This window comes from Nicotiana attenuata, chromosome 7 (assembly GCF_001879085.1).
Source record: "Nicotiana attenuata strain UT chromosome 7, NIATTr2, whole genome shotgun sequence".
Lineage (NCBI taxonomy): Eukaryota > Viridiplantae > Streptophyta > Magnoliopsida > Solanales > Solanaceae > Nicotiana > Nicotiana attenuata.
This window is the reverse complement of record NC_031995.1, coordinates 68,816,277-68,830,796: the sequence shown is the minus strand read 5'-3', so window position 1 is coordinate 68,830,796 and position 14,520 is coordinate 68,816,277. Positions and strand designations below refer to the sequence as shown.

At 37.7% G+C, this 14,520-nt stretch overlaps 1 protein-coding gene and 1 long non-coding RNA gene across 5 annotated transcripts; one reads left to right on the top strand and one right to left on the bottom strand.

Annotated features, from left to right (window-relative positions):
* LOC109229266 (cation/H(+) antiporter 15-like) lies at window positions 302-3,137 on the top strand. Its single transcript, XM_019394650.1, has 3 exons — window positions 302-643; window positions 734-1,738; window positions 1,829-3,137. Exons 1-3 carry the CDS (start codon window positions 434-436, stop codon window positions 3,017-3,019), a joined length of 2,406 nt encoding a protein of 801 aa, XP_019250195.1. The 5' UTR covers window positions 302-433; the 3' UTR covers window positions 3,020-3,137.
* Window positions 3,627-10,762, bottom strand: LOC109229265. 4 transcript variants are annotated; one of them, XR_002068539.1, is made up of 4 exons: window positions 10,332-10,750; window positions 8,791-8,934; window positions 6,517-6,637; window positions 3,627-3,874 (listed from the first exon to the last, which is right to left on the bottom strand). It is a non-coding gene; the product is annotated as an uncharacterized LOC109229265 (long non-coding RNA). The 4 variants fall into 4 exon arrangements; XR_002068537.1 differs by lacking the exon at window positions 3,627-3,874 and adding an exon at window positions 5,606-6,003 and having other exon boundaries at window positions 10,332-10,748; XR_002068538.1 differs by lacking the exon at window positions 3,627-3,874 and adding an exon at window positions 9,610-9,655 and having other exon boundaries at window positions 5,638-6,637; window positions 10,332-10,762.

Here is a 14,520-nt window from a genome sequence, read left to right as displayed (position 1 = left end):
ATTCAAATTTACTAAAATTAGATATTATTAAAATCTAATGTAACTACTTATTTATAAAACTAGTTTCATTTCAACACTTAAAAAGTACTATAAGCACTTTGCTTAAAAGTCACTTCTTTTATCTGAGTTCCGAAGACTCAGCAGCCAATTTTTGTTTCCCACCTCAGACGAGAAGAATTATGTATATCCACCACTTATCTTTCCATGAAGAATGCAGTTATTTTACAACTTGGATGGCCCTTTATTAAGCTTACCAAATAACATTAAACACTCAAAAATTTAACAACATAATTAGATTAGATAAAAGATTTCTTGATCAATCGGTCCGCTTGTTCCTCCTGTTCATTCATTCCCGAATAAACATTCTCATAGACAGTATGATTGTCCTAAAGCAATAAAATTCAGAAGCTTAACCTTATTTCTTCTTGTAACAATGGACAGTAACGACTTTAATGAGACTAGTACAATTTGTTTCTTAACGAAGCATTATGGAATCAACAGAGGGGTTTTCTTTGGTGATGATCCATTAAACTTCGTGAATCCCATGGTTTTGGCTCAAATTTCTCTCTGTGGCATTTTTACTTCTCTTTTCCAGTTCTTTCTTGCCCCTCTTGGGGTAACCAATTTTGTGTCCCAGATGCTGGTACGCCAACTTTAATTCCTATTTTTCTCTTCTATATTTATACACACACACATACACATTCAAATATTACTATAAATGTGTTTTCTTTAGGTAGGATTTGTAATGGGGCCTTCAATCATTGGATCGGACCATTCAATCAGGGAGGCATTTTTCTTACCTGAAAGTTTCTATGTGATGGACACCTTAGCCTACTTTGGTTTAATGCTGTTTTTGTTCCTGGTGGGAGTGAAAATGGATTTGAATATGCTTTGGAATACAGGAAGGAGGGCAGTGATCATAGGCCTAGCTACCTTCTTATTCCCCTTATTACTTTGCTTTATAATTTCTCAATGTTTCTTACATTCACTTGCCCTGGAACAGAGAATCCACAGATCATTGCTTTGGGTTGCCTCATTGCAATCCATGAGTTCCTTCCATGTAACCAATTGTCTCTTAACTGATCTGAAGCTACTGAATTCGGAGATAGGTAAGATTGCTTTATCGTCGTCCATGATTAGTGGAACGTGCGCGTGGTTCTGGATCAGCATCATATTCACCGGAAAGCAGAGTATTGGAGAACACAAAAAGGGGAGTTTGTTACTAATGTTCTTCTTTGTAGCCATCATGTTCATCCTTCTTGGTTGTCTCGTCCGTCCTCTGGTCCAGAGGATGGCCAGACGATCCGAGGGTAAGAAATCAGTCGGTGAGAACCACATTTTCGCGATATTCATAATGGTGATGGCTAGTGCACTTTTTGGTGAAATTGTTGGGCAACATTTTCTATTTGGACCGATGATTTTAGGCCTGGCTATACCTGATGGACCGCCTATAGGTTCCGCCTTGATAGCTAAGCTTGACAGCTTCATCTCTTATGTCCTCCTTCCGCTCTACGTTGTAATCAGTGGTACGAAGCTTGACTTCTCGGTGATAACATGGAGGCATTTCGGTATCATTGAGACATTGGCTGTATTCTCTTTCCTCTCTAAGGTAGTCGCGACAATGATACCATGTCTCCTCTCCAGAATGCCCAAAAGAGATGCATTTTGCCTAGGCGTCGTCCTCAGCTGCCAAGGAATCACCGATGTTGTCATTCTACAACGAGCCGTTTACATTAATGTACGGTCTTTTTTTTTTTTATCAAACATAATATTCAAAGTTTTTATGAATGCTAGCTCATGTGATAACCTGTATTAATTATGTTTGCAGCTAATTGATCATGAATCATATACAATTATGTTGTTGTCCATTATCATCTTTGCTGGAGTTTTTTCCCCAGTCATAAAATATATATATAATCCATCCAGAATGTACGCCACATGCAAGAGGAGGACAATGGAAGACACAAAACTCACAGATGAACTTCGATTGCTCGCTTGCCTTCATCATCAAGAACATACACCTTCAATCATCAAGCTACTCGAGGCCACGTACCCGAATCCACATAACCCTGTTTGCTTCTATGTCGTCCACTTAATTGACCTCAGAGGCAGAGCTACACCAACAATAGTGGCTCATCACCGTGGAAAGAAAGAAACTACACTGCAAGAATCAGATCACATCATAAATGCTCTGAGGTTATACGAGAAGCAAAGTCACGGAAACATCACATTTTACCCCTTTTCTGCCATTTCTCCCTATGCAACAATGCACAATGATGTCTGTCACCTAGCTATGGACAAAAGAGCCGCCTTTGTTGTTTTACCCTTTCATAAACACTGGGCTGTCCACACTTCAGATGTAGAGGAAAATTGCATTAGGAATGTGAACCGTAAGATTCTAACAACGGCACCATGTTCTGTCGGTGTATTCATTGATCGCAGCACTAGCAGCACAAACACACCTCTATCAACAATGACAAATGTCTATAGCATTGGTGTCCTTTTCATTGGCGGGCAGGACGATCGAGAAGCATTAGCCTATGCTAATCGGATGGCTATACATCCCAACGTTGGAGTGACAGTTGTCCGGTTAATAGAACCTAAGAAATTGGACAAGTTCAACTACACACAAGACATGGTAAAAGATGCAGAAGCCATCAATGCATTTAGAGAAGCTAACATGAACAAGAAATTATGCATTTACGAAGAAGAAGAGGTAAAAGATAGTGTAGGAGTTGTTAGTGTAATTAGAAAAATGGAAAATTGTTTTGACTTGATCATAGTAGGGAGACACAATGATAGTAACTCAGCATTGTTAGGAGGACTAAGAGAATGGAGTGAGTTTCCAGAATTAGGGTTTATAGGGGACATGTTGGCTTCTTCAGACACAAGTTATGAGGTATCAGTCTTAATAGTGCAACAACAAGCTTTTCCAGAGGACAAAATACAGGAAAGTCCCAACCTTGAAAATTCGGCTGCTGTTGTAAATATGAGGCACTTTGAGACTACAAAATTCTAGCCAACAATTGAACATTTAAATATGTAGATTAAGGTTTTCTCTTTAACTTTCAGAAAAGGAAAGTCTACGGAATTTTTTAATTTTACATGTAAATAAGAGTTCTGAAGATTTCAGCACATATTAGTTACAAGCATCTATGCACTGGAGATATATAAAATATTTTGCACAATCACGTCACTTATAATACAGTATATTACAAGTTAAACTACATTGGTAATACAAAAAAAATATTTAATTTAAATTCATTACCAAATTAAGTACTCAAGTAACTGGACCAGTAAATTGTTCGAAACAATATTGTCGTAATACGTCTAATAATTGTTTAGTTATAACTTAAGATGGTGCAAGTGCGATAACAACAAGATAGGGGTCTAAGATTTACTAAAGAAAAACAAAATAATCAAGAAACGTGAGGAAGCTAAAAGAAAATAAGGAAACGAAAAAGAAGACAGAAATAAAAGATAGATTGAATCCAAGAAAGAGTTTCTTGAATTCAAGAAGTTTATTCTTGAAGTTGAATTGTCACAACCCAAAATCCAACCCATCGTGATGGCACCTAACCCAACACGCTATGTAAGCCAAATAACAATAAAACACAATATAATGATAATGATAAAGAGTCAAAAATGAAATAACTAAATTTTATACAATTCCCCAAGGACTGGTAGTAAAAGTCATGAGTTACTAAGACTTAGATTTACAAAACTGAAATGAAATAAATACAATATCTATTTGAAATGTACATGACCAGAATTCGAATCTAAAGCTACCAAGGAGAAGTGATGGCCATAACTGGAATGTGGATACATCATCAGTGCCAGCTCACGCCATACATAACAACATCAACTCCAAGATCTGCACGCAAGGTGCAAAAGTGCAGTACACATGTACAGTTCATAATTTCAACAAGTATAGAGCAAATATACGATCAAATAAGGAATCTCAGGTAAAACCACCTTGATGCTCAAAATTCTTTGTTTAAAGTGTTCTGCTCAGTCATCAATCCGGCATATAAGAAGATATGCAAGTAAATCAGGTAAACAGTCAAGAAAATTGCAAGTAAAGATGAAATGCAATAACCACATATTAGTCTGTTACGGCGTGCAACCCGATCCAATAACAAAACCAGTTCTCCCAGAGTTCACATCAACCACAAACCCGTCGATTTCTCACAATCCACGTGTATACCCTCAAGAGAGAAAAATGAGAGGGTGACCCTAGGGAAATGGACCCGTATCCATACGTTGTACGGAAAACTCACGTGTTGTACGGACACTCACGTGCTAATAATATCAACCACACGACAACTCACGTGTTGCACGGACAACTCACGTGCTATAATATCAATATTCGGATCTGCACGGATAACTCAATAGAGCCTTTTACAGGAGCCTCCATGTTCTCTCGCCTCGGTCCACGTTGACTGAAGCCCTTCTCGACATTGAAGTCGTTCTCAATAAAGTAGCCCCCAGAGACGAAACTCTTCAAAAGGAGGCTCTTAGGCCACCTCGGGAATGGCCACCTCAACATCTGTGGTCGGGTTGGAAAATGAAGGGCGGTTTGCTCGGGCACGAATTTGGAAGGTTTTCCCATTGGGCTCCGGAGAATATGAAGGTTTGAAGAATGATATATGAAGATTTGAATATGAGATGAAGGTATGAAGATCTGGGTGGAAGATTCAATGAGGAATAATGAAGATTTGAAGATGAAGATATTAAGATCTAAGGAGCAATGTATGAAGATTTGAAGAGGTTAAAGTTAAGTGGGTAATTCGACGGTAAATCAAAAAGCTCTAGAATCGGAAAATAGAAACGTGAGAAAGGGGTCGGAGTTTTTATAGAGGAAGGATAATCAATGCGTGACGTTTCGCATTCGAGGACAGTCAATCGGGCGGCTGACACGTGTCCGAAGTCAGAACGACACGACTGATGAGACGTTTCGTTAACCCGTCAACTCAGTTATAACGTACGAAGGAAGGAACCATGATTCATTTATCGCTTTCTGTAGCTTCGATAAATCTACCCTCCCGAAAACGAGGGGACTATCGGTGTACGGGTAAAACCGGGGGCAATGTCTGCCCCAATCTTCCGTTGAGAGAATAAAGGGAAATTTTTTCTTTACTCTGACACATTGTAGCACGCAATTCAAAGCAATAAGAAAATTTACTTTTGTCTTCTAGCAAATATTAAAGGCATTACTTGTTTGTTCTTTTCTTTACTCACAACCGAGCTTACGCCAAGGGTCGGATCGAGGGCGAATTCAATGTTCAATCTAAGATTAGGCTTAGTCATTGCATTGCAATTGGTTTGATCGTTTATTTTGTCTTTAATTCATTTATCTGTTATTCTTAATTATTCGTATTGATTTAAATCGCGTATCCTTTAAACCGCGTATAAATTTAATTGTTACTCATTTTTGGAGTAAACAAATTTAAAAGAATCTTTCCTGTTGCAATAAGTTTTAGCATGTGTGTAAGAAGGTGGCCAGGTAATTAAGTATTCTCTAACTTTTACGGGCATCAGTTTTTCTAATTTGTAAAATAACTAGAGGGATGATGCCCGTGCGACGCACGGGCCCGACACCGACTCGACCAATATTAACATGTTATTTACTGTCAATAATAAACACATCGCTTTGTATTATAATCAAAATAAATAATTATAGTCAAAAGATTTTTCTATGCAGCACGGGCATAATGTTGTTGTTTTCTTTACAAAATGTGCAAAAAAGGCAACAAAAAAAAAAGAGCAAGGACGGTGCCTCTCGAACAACTAATCGAGAGACTCAGTTACTCCCATCTTTTTTTTACCATGCTTTTGGGTTTGCAGGCTTGTCCCACTTTCTGCATTATGTTATTAAGTAGCTTTGTCTTACAGGTTGATATTGCATATCTTGCTCAACTCAGTACGGTCTAGACAACTTTCTTTCATTTGCCCGAAGACTTGGTGGTGCTGCTACAACACATGGCTTAAATGGAAGTAAAACTGCATGATTAACGTAAGCTATATTGTCCATTAAAACAATAGATAATTTAATATGGACACTGAGAAGATGTAAATGGATCAATCTACAAGGCCATTAACTCCTGTACAAATTTCTCTTCAGGATTTAGGATGATTAGATGAAAAGACAGAAGCTCAGCCCTTTGCCTTTGAGACAGTTCCACCATATAGAATCAACATCAAACCAGAGACAGCTATAGTATTTCTTCAAACACAGAATTTGCATTGATCTTTTTATTTACTGAAAACCAACGATGCATATAATATCCTGGAGACATAGGCACTAATAGTTCTTTCCATAATATAATATGAACAAAGGACACCAGGGGTTTATCAAATGCTAATGTTTAAGTCTTGGAGTTCACGGTGCTTAACAGTAGTTCCCGTGGGACAATTGCTTGCTTTAAATGAAAGTAGAAGTCGGGAGAAGAATAAGATCACCTTGGGAGATATTAGTCTACTGTATCTTACAGGAAAAGAGATCTAAAAACTCACCGAGCTACTATGCCATTATCAGTTTTTTCTGCAGATTCCAAATTGACTGCAACAGCTTATCAATGGAAGAGTTGATTAAGTAGATGGTATCATGATCCCACAGTCTTGTTTCCAAAAGATTCTGTTACAAAAGAGCATACAACAATTATGTATAAATTCTGAACTTCAGAACAAAATTAAAGAGGGGGCTGCAACAATTAAAGCAAGTTACTTTGAATTAAATGATAACGTTACAAATCAGAGAAATTACTATGAGATATTTATCATATCTATTCAAACTAAGTGGAGTTGAAAGCCTTTCTGCTGCATCACAACTATGTATTGTTTGATCCACAAGTGGTATTCTTGTCTTCGACGAAAATCGCTTTCCATCAAACTGTAAAACCCTTGATACCCCGTATTGTGCACAGGCCTAATCGTTAATGTTGTTGTTATAAAGAAAGTTTTGAATTTGATAAAATAAAACTCCAAAAATAAACACATCATTAGGCAACAATGTGAAGTGTAACTGGTTTCTACTTGCACTTGGCCCATAAAAGAAAGCAATGGGTCAACTGATCCAGTAAATCACTTTTGAGATCTCAACTCTAAGTAGTCACCACTCCAGAATAATGTTGTAAACAAACACAATTTTTATTTCAAAAGTAAAGGAATATTGCTGGATCATCTATTACTAACAAAACGGCAGAACATAAGTAGTTGAGCAACAATCACTGATCAAATCCAAATTATAAATACTTAATAAATAAATATATAGTTGAGCAATGGAAGAATGACCAAGCAAAAAGGAAAATTTGGAACTACTGCACTCTCCGTCATTTTCGAAATCAAAAATTACTTTGTCCAAAGAGCACACTCAAACGGAGTGCCATGTCAAATTCAAGTCAACAATAAGGCATGCTAATGCGTCCACCAAGACAGGCACATAATCTGCACATGCTTATTGTTCACTATACCATTTAGTTCCCTGATTGGATTATGTACATCTTTTTTGACAGAAAGTTTCCGAAAGCTCAACAAAGAGGACATCTTACAACTGAAACACTGCACATAAATCTGTTCATGAAGAAGATTTAGGAAATATTATTTTAAAGTAGGTATAAACATAACAGTTAAATTTCATAAATAAGTTGGCTAACAATATTAAGTGCAACTGATGCTCTAGATAACTAAAACTAATAAATCTCCCCTCAGTTACATCTCATAAATTCAATTTCTTTCACACGCAAAATTAATTTTCTTGATTGTTGGATATTGCAAAGGTGATTTTAGCAAATTGTTTTTCTGTTTGACAAATAGACGAAGCTTAATATCGGGATAGATGTAGAAACAAACTTTTTTCAACACGTCGTCACATATGCATAGAAATAATGCACATATATTGTAGTTTACTATCATTTGGCCCTTTGGTTATTATCGGGAGAAATTGCAACTACTTGCCAGAATCTACAACCATTTTTGTGGTAGTCATTTTCTCCAGAAAAGTACATTTAAAAATCCTGTCAAAGCTAATTGCTTTTATGACTATAACATAGATGAGCAGGTAATGCAGATGAACTGCAATTCCTTCTATTTGGAGACAACCTTTAGAAAGTACTTACAACAGTATTTATTAGACTTCTCTATGCAATTGGTAGTAAACCTACAGCAAAATATAATCCCTTAAAGCTACTTTTTACAGTTTAAGCCTGCAAGAAATTGATTTATGCTAAGACGACACAATAACCTAAATATGCCGACAGTTTCTATCATATCTAATTAGTTCAAAATGGTCTTACGCATTCCTCCTAATTGTATTTCACATCTCAACCATAATTCTTCTTTTTCAAAATGTCACATACAATATGATTTTGTTTACATTTGAAAGAGTTAATGCAACTATAAGCTTTTCTGAGAGGACAATACATATAAAATTTTCATTTATTCTGTGGTGAAGAACTATAGCATAGTGAGAATGAACATATTGTTCCACTTTAGTTCCTAAATTATTCTGAAGGGACAATTACAATCTGTCAAGGGCAGCAAAGAACATTTTTCTCAAAATAAATAGAGCAAAAGAAGAAGAGTCAACTACGTCTGTGAATTATAAAAGTATGTTCTTTGTAATTCTAAATAAGCAAATTATGAATCCTTCATTTCATGTATAACTTTATATGTTGCTATAGAACACAGACAAATCTATTTTTGGGATAAATTTGAGAAACAAGTAAGCTCAATCTGTCAAGGTAGGAGACATGCATGTGTTTTAGCTGCTTAGCGGAAAAGAAGACTCACAAAGCAAGACTTCTTTGCTACATTTCTTTCGGCTTTATTTGTTGAATAGTTCTGGTTTTATCCTTATTTCTCTACTTCTTGTTTTTCTTATCTTCTTTTCTTCCCTCTTCCAGGTCCTCAATTTCGCTTAGCTCTCACCCTCTGCTGTAAAGACCAAGAGTCAAGAATATCATTAATTCATGTTCAAAAAATTAAGAATACATTGATTAGCTATCAAAATCAGTAATTGACAATGCAAATAGCACTTAAACTAAGTTTAAGTTGTTATATTACATGAGTAAGACCACAGCTACAAAACTCAAACAATGCGACACATTTCACACCACATAGAAGTAAAATAGGCCTAAACTAATAAAAAAACTATAGTAGCAACGCATAGAACCAACCAAAATAAAACAAAAAAAAAACCCAACAAAGCCAGAAAGAATAAAAAGCTAATGGAAGAAGAAGGTGAAGCGAGAAAAGGAATGCAAATAAAAGAAACATGAGCAGGTTTCACTGTAATGAAATATCGGTTTCCACTTTTAATGGAGAGAATACACATGAACTTTGAGAAAAGATATTATGTAAAATGCAAAGGCATAAACCGAACATCACACTCCAATTTGTAGTATCCTGGATTATGGTCATTTCATTTCAGGTACTCTATAATTTGGTTGAGTCGATGTCTATAATTTGGTATAATTTTGAAAAGCTATAATTTATATATCTAAATATTCTTATTAGTGCCAATATTGACAAATAGTAGTAATAGTGCATTAAAAATACACATGCAAGCAAATCGAATATGTCAACAATATAGGTCGCACATACACATACCAATACCGTCCAAGAAATAGATAGTTTACATTTTGGGCTGTAGGACCTGTAAAAGAAGAAAAAGAGTAAAAAAAAAAAAAGTATTCCAAACACATTGGATGTATTAGTGTGCATAATGATGTAATACTGTTACTCGCTAATATGAATACTACCCAAAGTATTTGCAAGCAAGAAAAAAAAGCAGAAGAAAATAATTTACTTTCCAGAACTACCTGCTTAAGTATGAAAAAACTAATAAAAGCACATTCTATAAAGCATACTTCACTTAAAATGAACTATCATACTCAAAAAAGTTCACTCTCACAACCAGATTTGAACACTCAGTGAAATGAACAACGCTTGACTAATCATTAAAGAGAAAAAGAACAGAACGTTACTCAAATTTCAATATAATCTATTCTGAGAATATCTGAAGAGGAAAAAACTAATTAGATTTGATTACCCAGAAGTTCCAGATTTTCATTCATCAAATATCCAAAATAATGCACCTAGGTATCTATTTTTAAATATGCATGTGCAAATCAGATATAATTACTGATATGCGTATGTAAAAAATCCAACAAAAAGCTATCCAAGAATATGAAAAAAGCAAATAGATACCACCAAAGTTCCATTACACAACAATTGGGTATATTGAAGAAGGAAACATGGAGAAAACTTATAAAAAATGAGAAACATAACCAAATTAGAACTAAATGAAAAACCTTTAAAAGGATGCATACATCGAAGAAGAGCTTACGAAGATGTGATCCACAACCGTAGGCTAATTTGGAACAAAGAGGATTCAGGAACTTTTGCAAAGAAATTTAGTAATAGAGAAGATGAAAGTAACCGAGAGAGAGGGGGAGGGAGAGACGTACTGATAGAAGAAGAAGGTGATGGGAATTGGGATTCCTTAATGAACAAAAGGATGTTCAGTAAGTGGAAAAGGAAAAGGCAGTACACATGCTTATAGAAAACCGAGAACACGTATTGAGATGAAGATCCAATTACAAGATCTACAATTTCGAACATACAACTTTTCATGCTATTTGTACAATCAAGTAAGCAGTGTTCATCCACCCTTGCTCATTTCTATATAAATAAATAAATAAATAATAGAAACTATATTGTTTGGGATGCAGAATAGAATATAGATGTCACAAATAGCGGAACGGGAAGTAGGAATATACTTATGGAAATGGCTAAAGGAAAATGGTAGGTATATTTTAATAAATTGCTCATGTATAGGTACCTCGATTGATTTTTATACTATGTTTATTTTTCACAATCAATACAAAGTCTTACCTTATATCTGAGGTTGCAAGGTGGTTTTTGGGATAAGGATAGCGATAGGAAAATACTTACTCACACCGGGTGTTTACACCAAACTATATTAACTCACTATGGTTAATTAATTTAATTAGATGAGAATGCATGTAATTTACCATGGTTAAATGATTGAAGTCCATATGCAAGACACATGTCATATATCTATCGGTTTTTGGTGTAAACACCCGGTGCGGGTAAGTATTTTCCTATCGCTATCCTTATAGCTATGAAGTCACTATTCCTTTTATTGCTCATTTGAGAGGAATAATAGGTAATCAAAGGCGGATCTATGATTTTTAGTACATAGGTGCACTACTAAAGAAAAAGGAGGAAATCATGCATTAAGTGGGAAGTGATCTATATTCCTTTTGGTAAATAATTCAACCTTCAACCAAGTGTATCATTCAACCTTCTTGAAGCATGAGCGGCAACAGTTAATATTATACCAATTTATTTTGCGAAAAGATCATGAAATCACGTGCCTCATAGTTTCCCCTATAAATTTACCGTGGCCCATAGGTAATCTGTTTTTATGTTTTACAAAAGCTTTTTTCTTACAGTTACATTCCTTTCTTATCTCATGAAATTTTAGTTACAAAATAAATTCTTACATTTTAGAGACCAAATATGAACACTGATATATATAAATTGAGTATTCTCTCTTCAACTTTAAAAATCAGAGGAAATAAGATAAAAAAGGGATCGTATGAGGGAAAAAGACCAACATCTCTCTAACTAAACACTAACCCCCAGCCAATCAGGCATGGCCACATCCCTACCCCCTCCAGCGCTCCCCCTGCCCATCGGAAAGTCACCGGAACCTCCAGATATACCACAAATGTTGTCAACCAATGCTATGGAGGAGGACAAATCAGAACCAATCTCCTTCAAAGAAGTCCTACTGGACAAGAATCTTGCATCTTCTTCAAGCTATGACCTGCTTCAATCCAGTGGCCTTACACAAGCTTTTGAACTAAATTCGGAAAACATACCGATCCCTCTGTCTATTGAGGACAAAATTAGACTGTATAAACCTTGGAAACACTCCTTGATCATCAAACTGTTTGGGGGAAAAATCCCACATCACCTACTCAAGGCCAAACTCTCCAGTCTATGAAAATTAGAAGAACCCTTTACCCTAATTGACCTAGGATGCGAGTTCTTCATCGCAAAATTCAATACAAAGAAGAGCATGAGTAAAGTTCTAAGTGAGGGCCCTTGGTTTGTGGTAGGGCACTTCCTGTCAATCCGCAGATGGGAACCAAATTTTGTTCCAGCAGAATCCAAGCTTGCCTTAACGGCGGTATGGATCAAACTCCCATAATTGCCTATGAAATTCTATGATACAACCATTCTAGAACAAGTAGGCAACACAGTGGGCTAGATCCTGAAGATTGATACATGCACTTCCTCCGCCCTAAGAGGAAGATATGCAAGAATTTGTGTCCAGGTTCTTCTAGATATCCCGGTGATAACAAAAGTCATTATCGGCACCCACAACCAAGCACTAGTTTACGAAGGGGAAGGGATTCTCTGTATGGGGTGTGGGAGAATTGGCCATACCCTGAGAAGCTGTGAATTCCGAACAACAGTAACTCAAGGAAAGCTGACCAGCGGCACCAACGGCGAGGACAACCCAAAGGATCAGATCTCTGAATGGCGCACAGTCACCTTCTCAAAACACAGACACCAAACCCACAAGGCCACCCAAAGCAACCCCCAGGTAAAGAGGTTTGATGCCTCCTCAGGTAAGTCCCTTGACCCCAAAAATTTTTCAGGCACAGATTCCGACAACTGAAACCCTAAACACAAATGGTCAGTAGATGCTTTAAGGCCCAATGGACTGCCACTCCACAAAGCCCAAATTACAGATACTATGGGCCCGCTGGGCACTCTATCCATGATGCCAAATTTGGCTATAGAGGCCACAAATTTGGGCCTGAACCACAGCGGCTCATCATCTATACAACCTAGAAGCCAAACACACGCCAGCCCAATCTCACGAATCTTTGGGCTAAAAAGGCATTTCGATGCCAATGCAACGTTGACCAAAGTTCCCTCCCCTGGGATTAAAGGCGTGTGTAATGGTAAAGGGGAAAAGGTGTGTCAGAATCAAGGGGTAGGGATGGAGCCTACCAGCAATTTGGCTAATCCCCCCCCCCCCCCAAATTGAATAGTATCTCTGATCTCGACATTTACCCAAATTTGGGTAATTATACCCTGACATCAAATCCCCCTAATAATCACTCTACAGTGCACCAGCCATCCAGCCCAACAACCCAACCACTCTCTCTCCCAAACCCACACTCAAACTCTGATCAAACCCACCACGTCTATACACCTCTCGATAGAGGAAATCCATTGCCTAGGGGAAATCGATCTCATTTGCTCATCAGTGAAGTGACACTCAGTGTCATTCCCCCAAGATTGAGCAAAGATCTCAATCGACAATTCACGAATCCCAATAGCCTCCAAACGGTTTATACCAAGACAACTGAAGAGATGTCTTCTCTCCCTAGCTCAACTGGAGAACATCCCTAAAAATCTCCTCTCAATGTCAACTCCAAGCAACCCAAACCCTCCACCAAATAACCACCCTCTGACCATGTCCACCATCCCCTTACCACCCAACTTCATGCTAGAGTCGTGGATGGAGATGGCTCTGCAAGGCTACTCTCAAATTCTAGACATGATGGTTGGTCCAGTACCCATCTCCATCACCATTCAGGACCTTGTTACTTGGCACGACTAGCAACCCATCTACTGCATCAAGGTCTGTCCAACTTTGGACACCAGCTATGGCAATCCACACTTCTCCAAGCCTAGTACATGAGAACTCAACAACCCCTCTCAGTGGAAGAGCTTAACTTTCTCATGGGCCAGCTATGCCAAACAATGCCTTTCTCCTCTGATGGATCTGAGCAGTCCCTTCCATTCACCAACCTTCACAATGTGTCCCCAAGTGAACCAACCCACTCCCACAACAGTGAATCCACAAACTCCCCCTCTATTAAATCAGAATGCAGCTATGGACCTGCTAATAAAGGAGAAGAACCAAACCCTGGGCTATCTAAAGAAATCCAACGCAGACTTAGAAAACATCTTGGAAAAGCTAGGAGTCCCAAAAACATCAGTCCTCCTCATGCAAGAGGAAATGGTGATCGAGTTCAAAGAGCAGTACGGAGAAATGCTTATTGCTTTCTGCCCCAGAAAGCTAGTAAGTTGCAAGCTAAATCTCCAAGCTCCATCATCTCCAAGCTTAGGGAACTCAGCAGTTGTAACAAGCCCTGTAATGGGAGGAGTGAAACCAACGCCGGTGGGAAAGGGGAAGGGACTCAAGAGGAAGACCCCAACTCAAAACTAGTTGTTGATGAACTTCTTAATATGGAATGTGAGAGCGGCCAAAAGTGCTGAATTCCGTAGACGCTGCACCTCTATGGTGAAACTGCACAAGCCGGCAGTCCTTGTCCTCCTGGAGATAAGAATGGCTGATCGCACGCACTTAACTGCTGAGCTTCAATTTTTAGCTCAATTCTGATCCCCTGTTGTTGGCCAATCAGGAGGAATTGTGGTGATGTGGAAAGAAGACCTAGTTACGCT

Excerpts from the sequence above, each read along its gene's own strand:
- LOC109229266 (XM_019394650.1), top strand. The coding sequence starts at position 434 with ATGGACAGTAACGACTTTAATGAGACTAGTACAATTTGTTTCTTAACG. Across the intron at positions 644-733 it reads ATTTTGTGTCCCAGATGCTG|GTAGGATTTGTAATGGGGCC; the intron begins GTACGCCAACTT and ends TGTTTTCTTTAG. Across the intron at positions 1,739-1,828 it reads AACGAGCCGTTTACATTAAT|CTAATTGATCATGAATCATA; the intron begins GTACGGTCTTTT and ends TTATGTTTGCAG.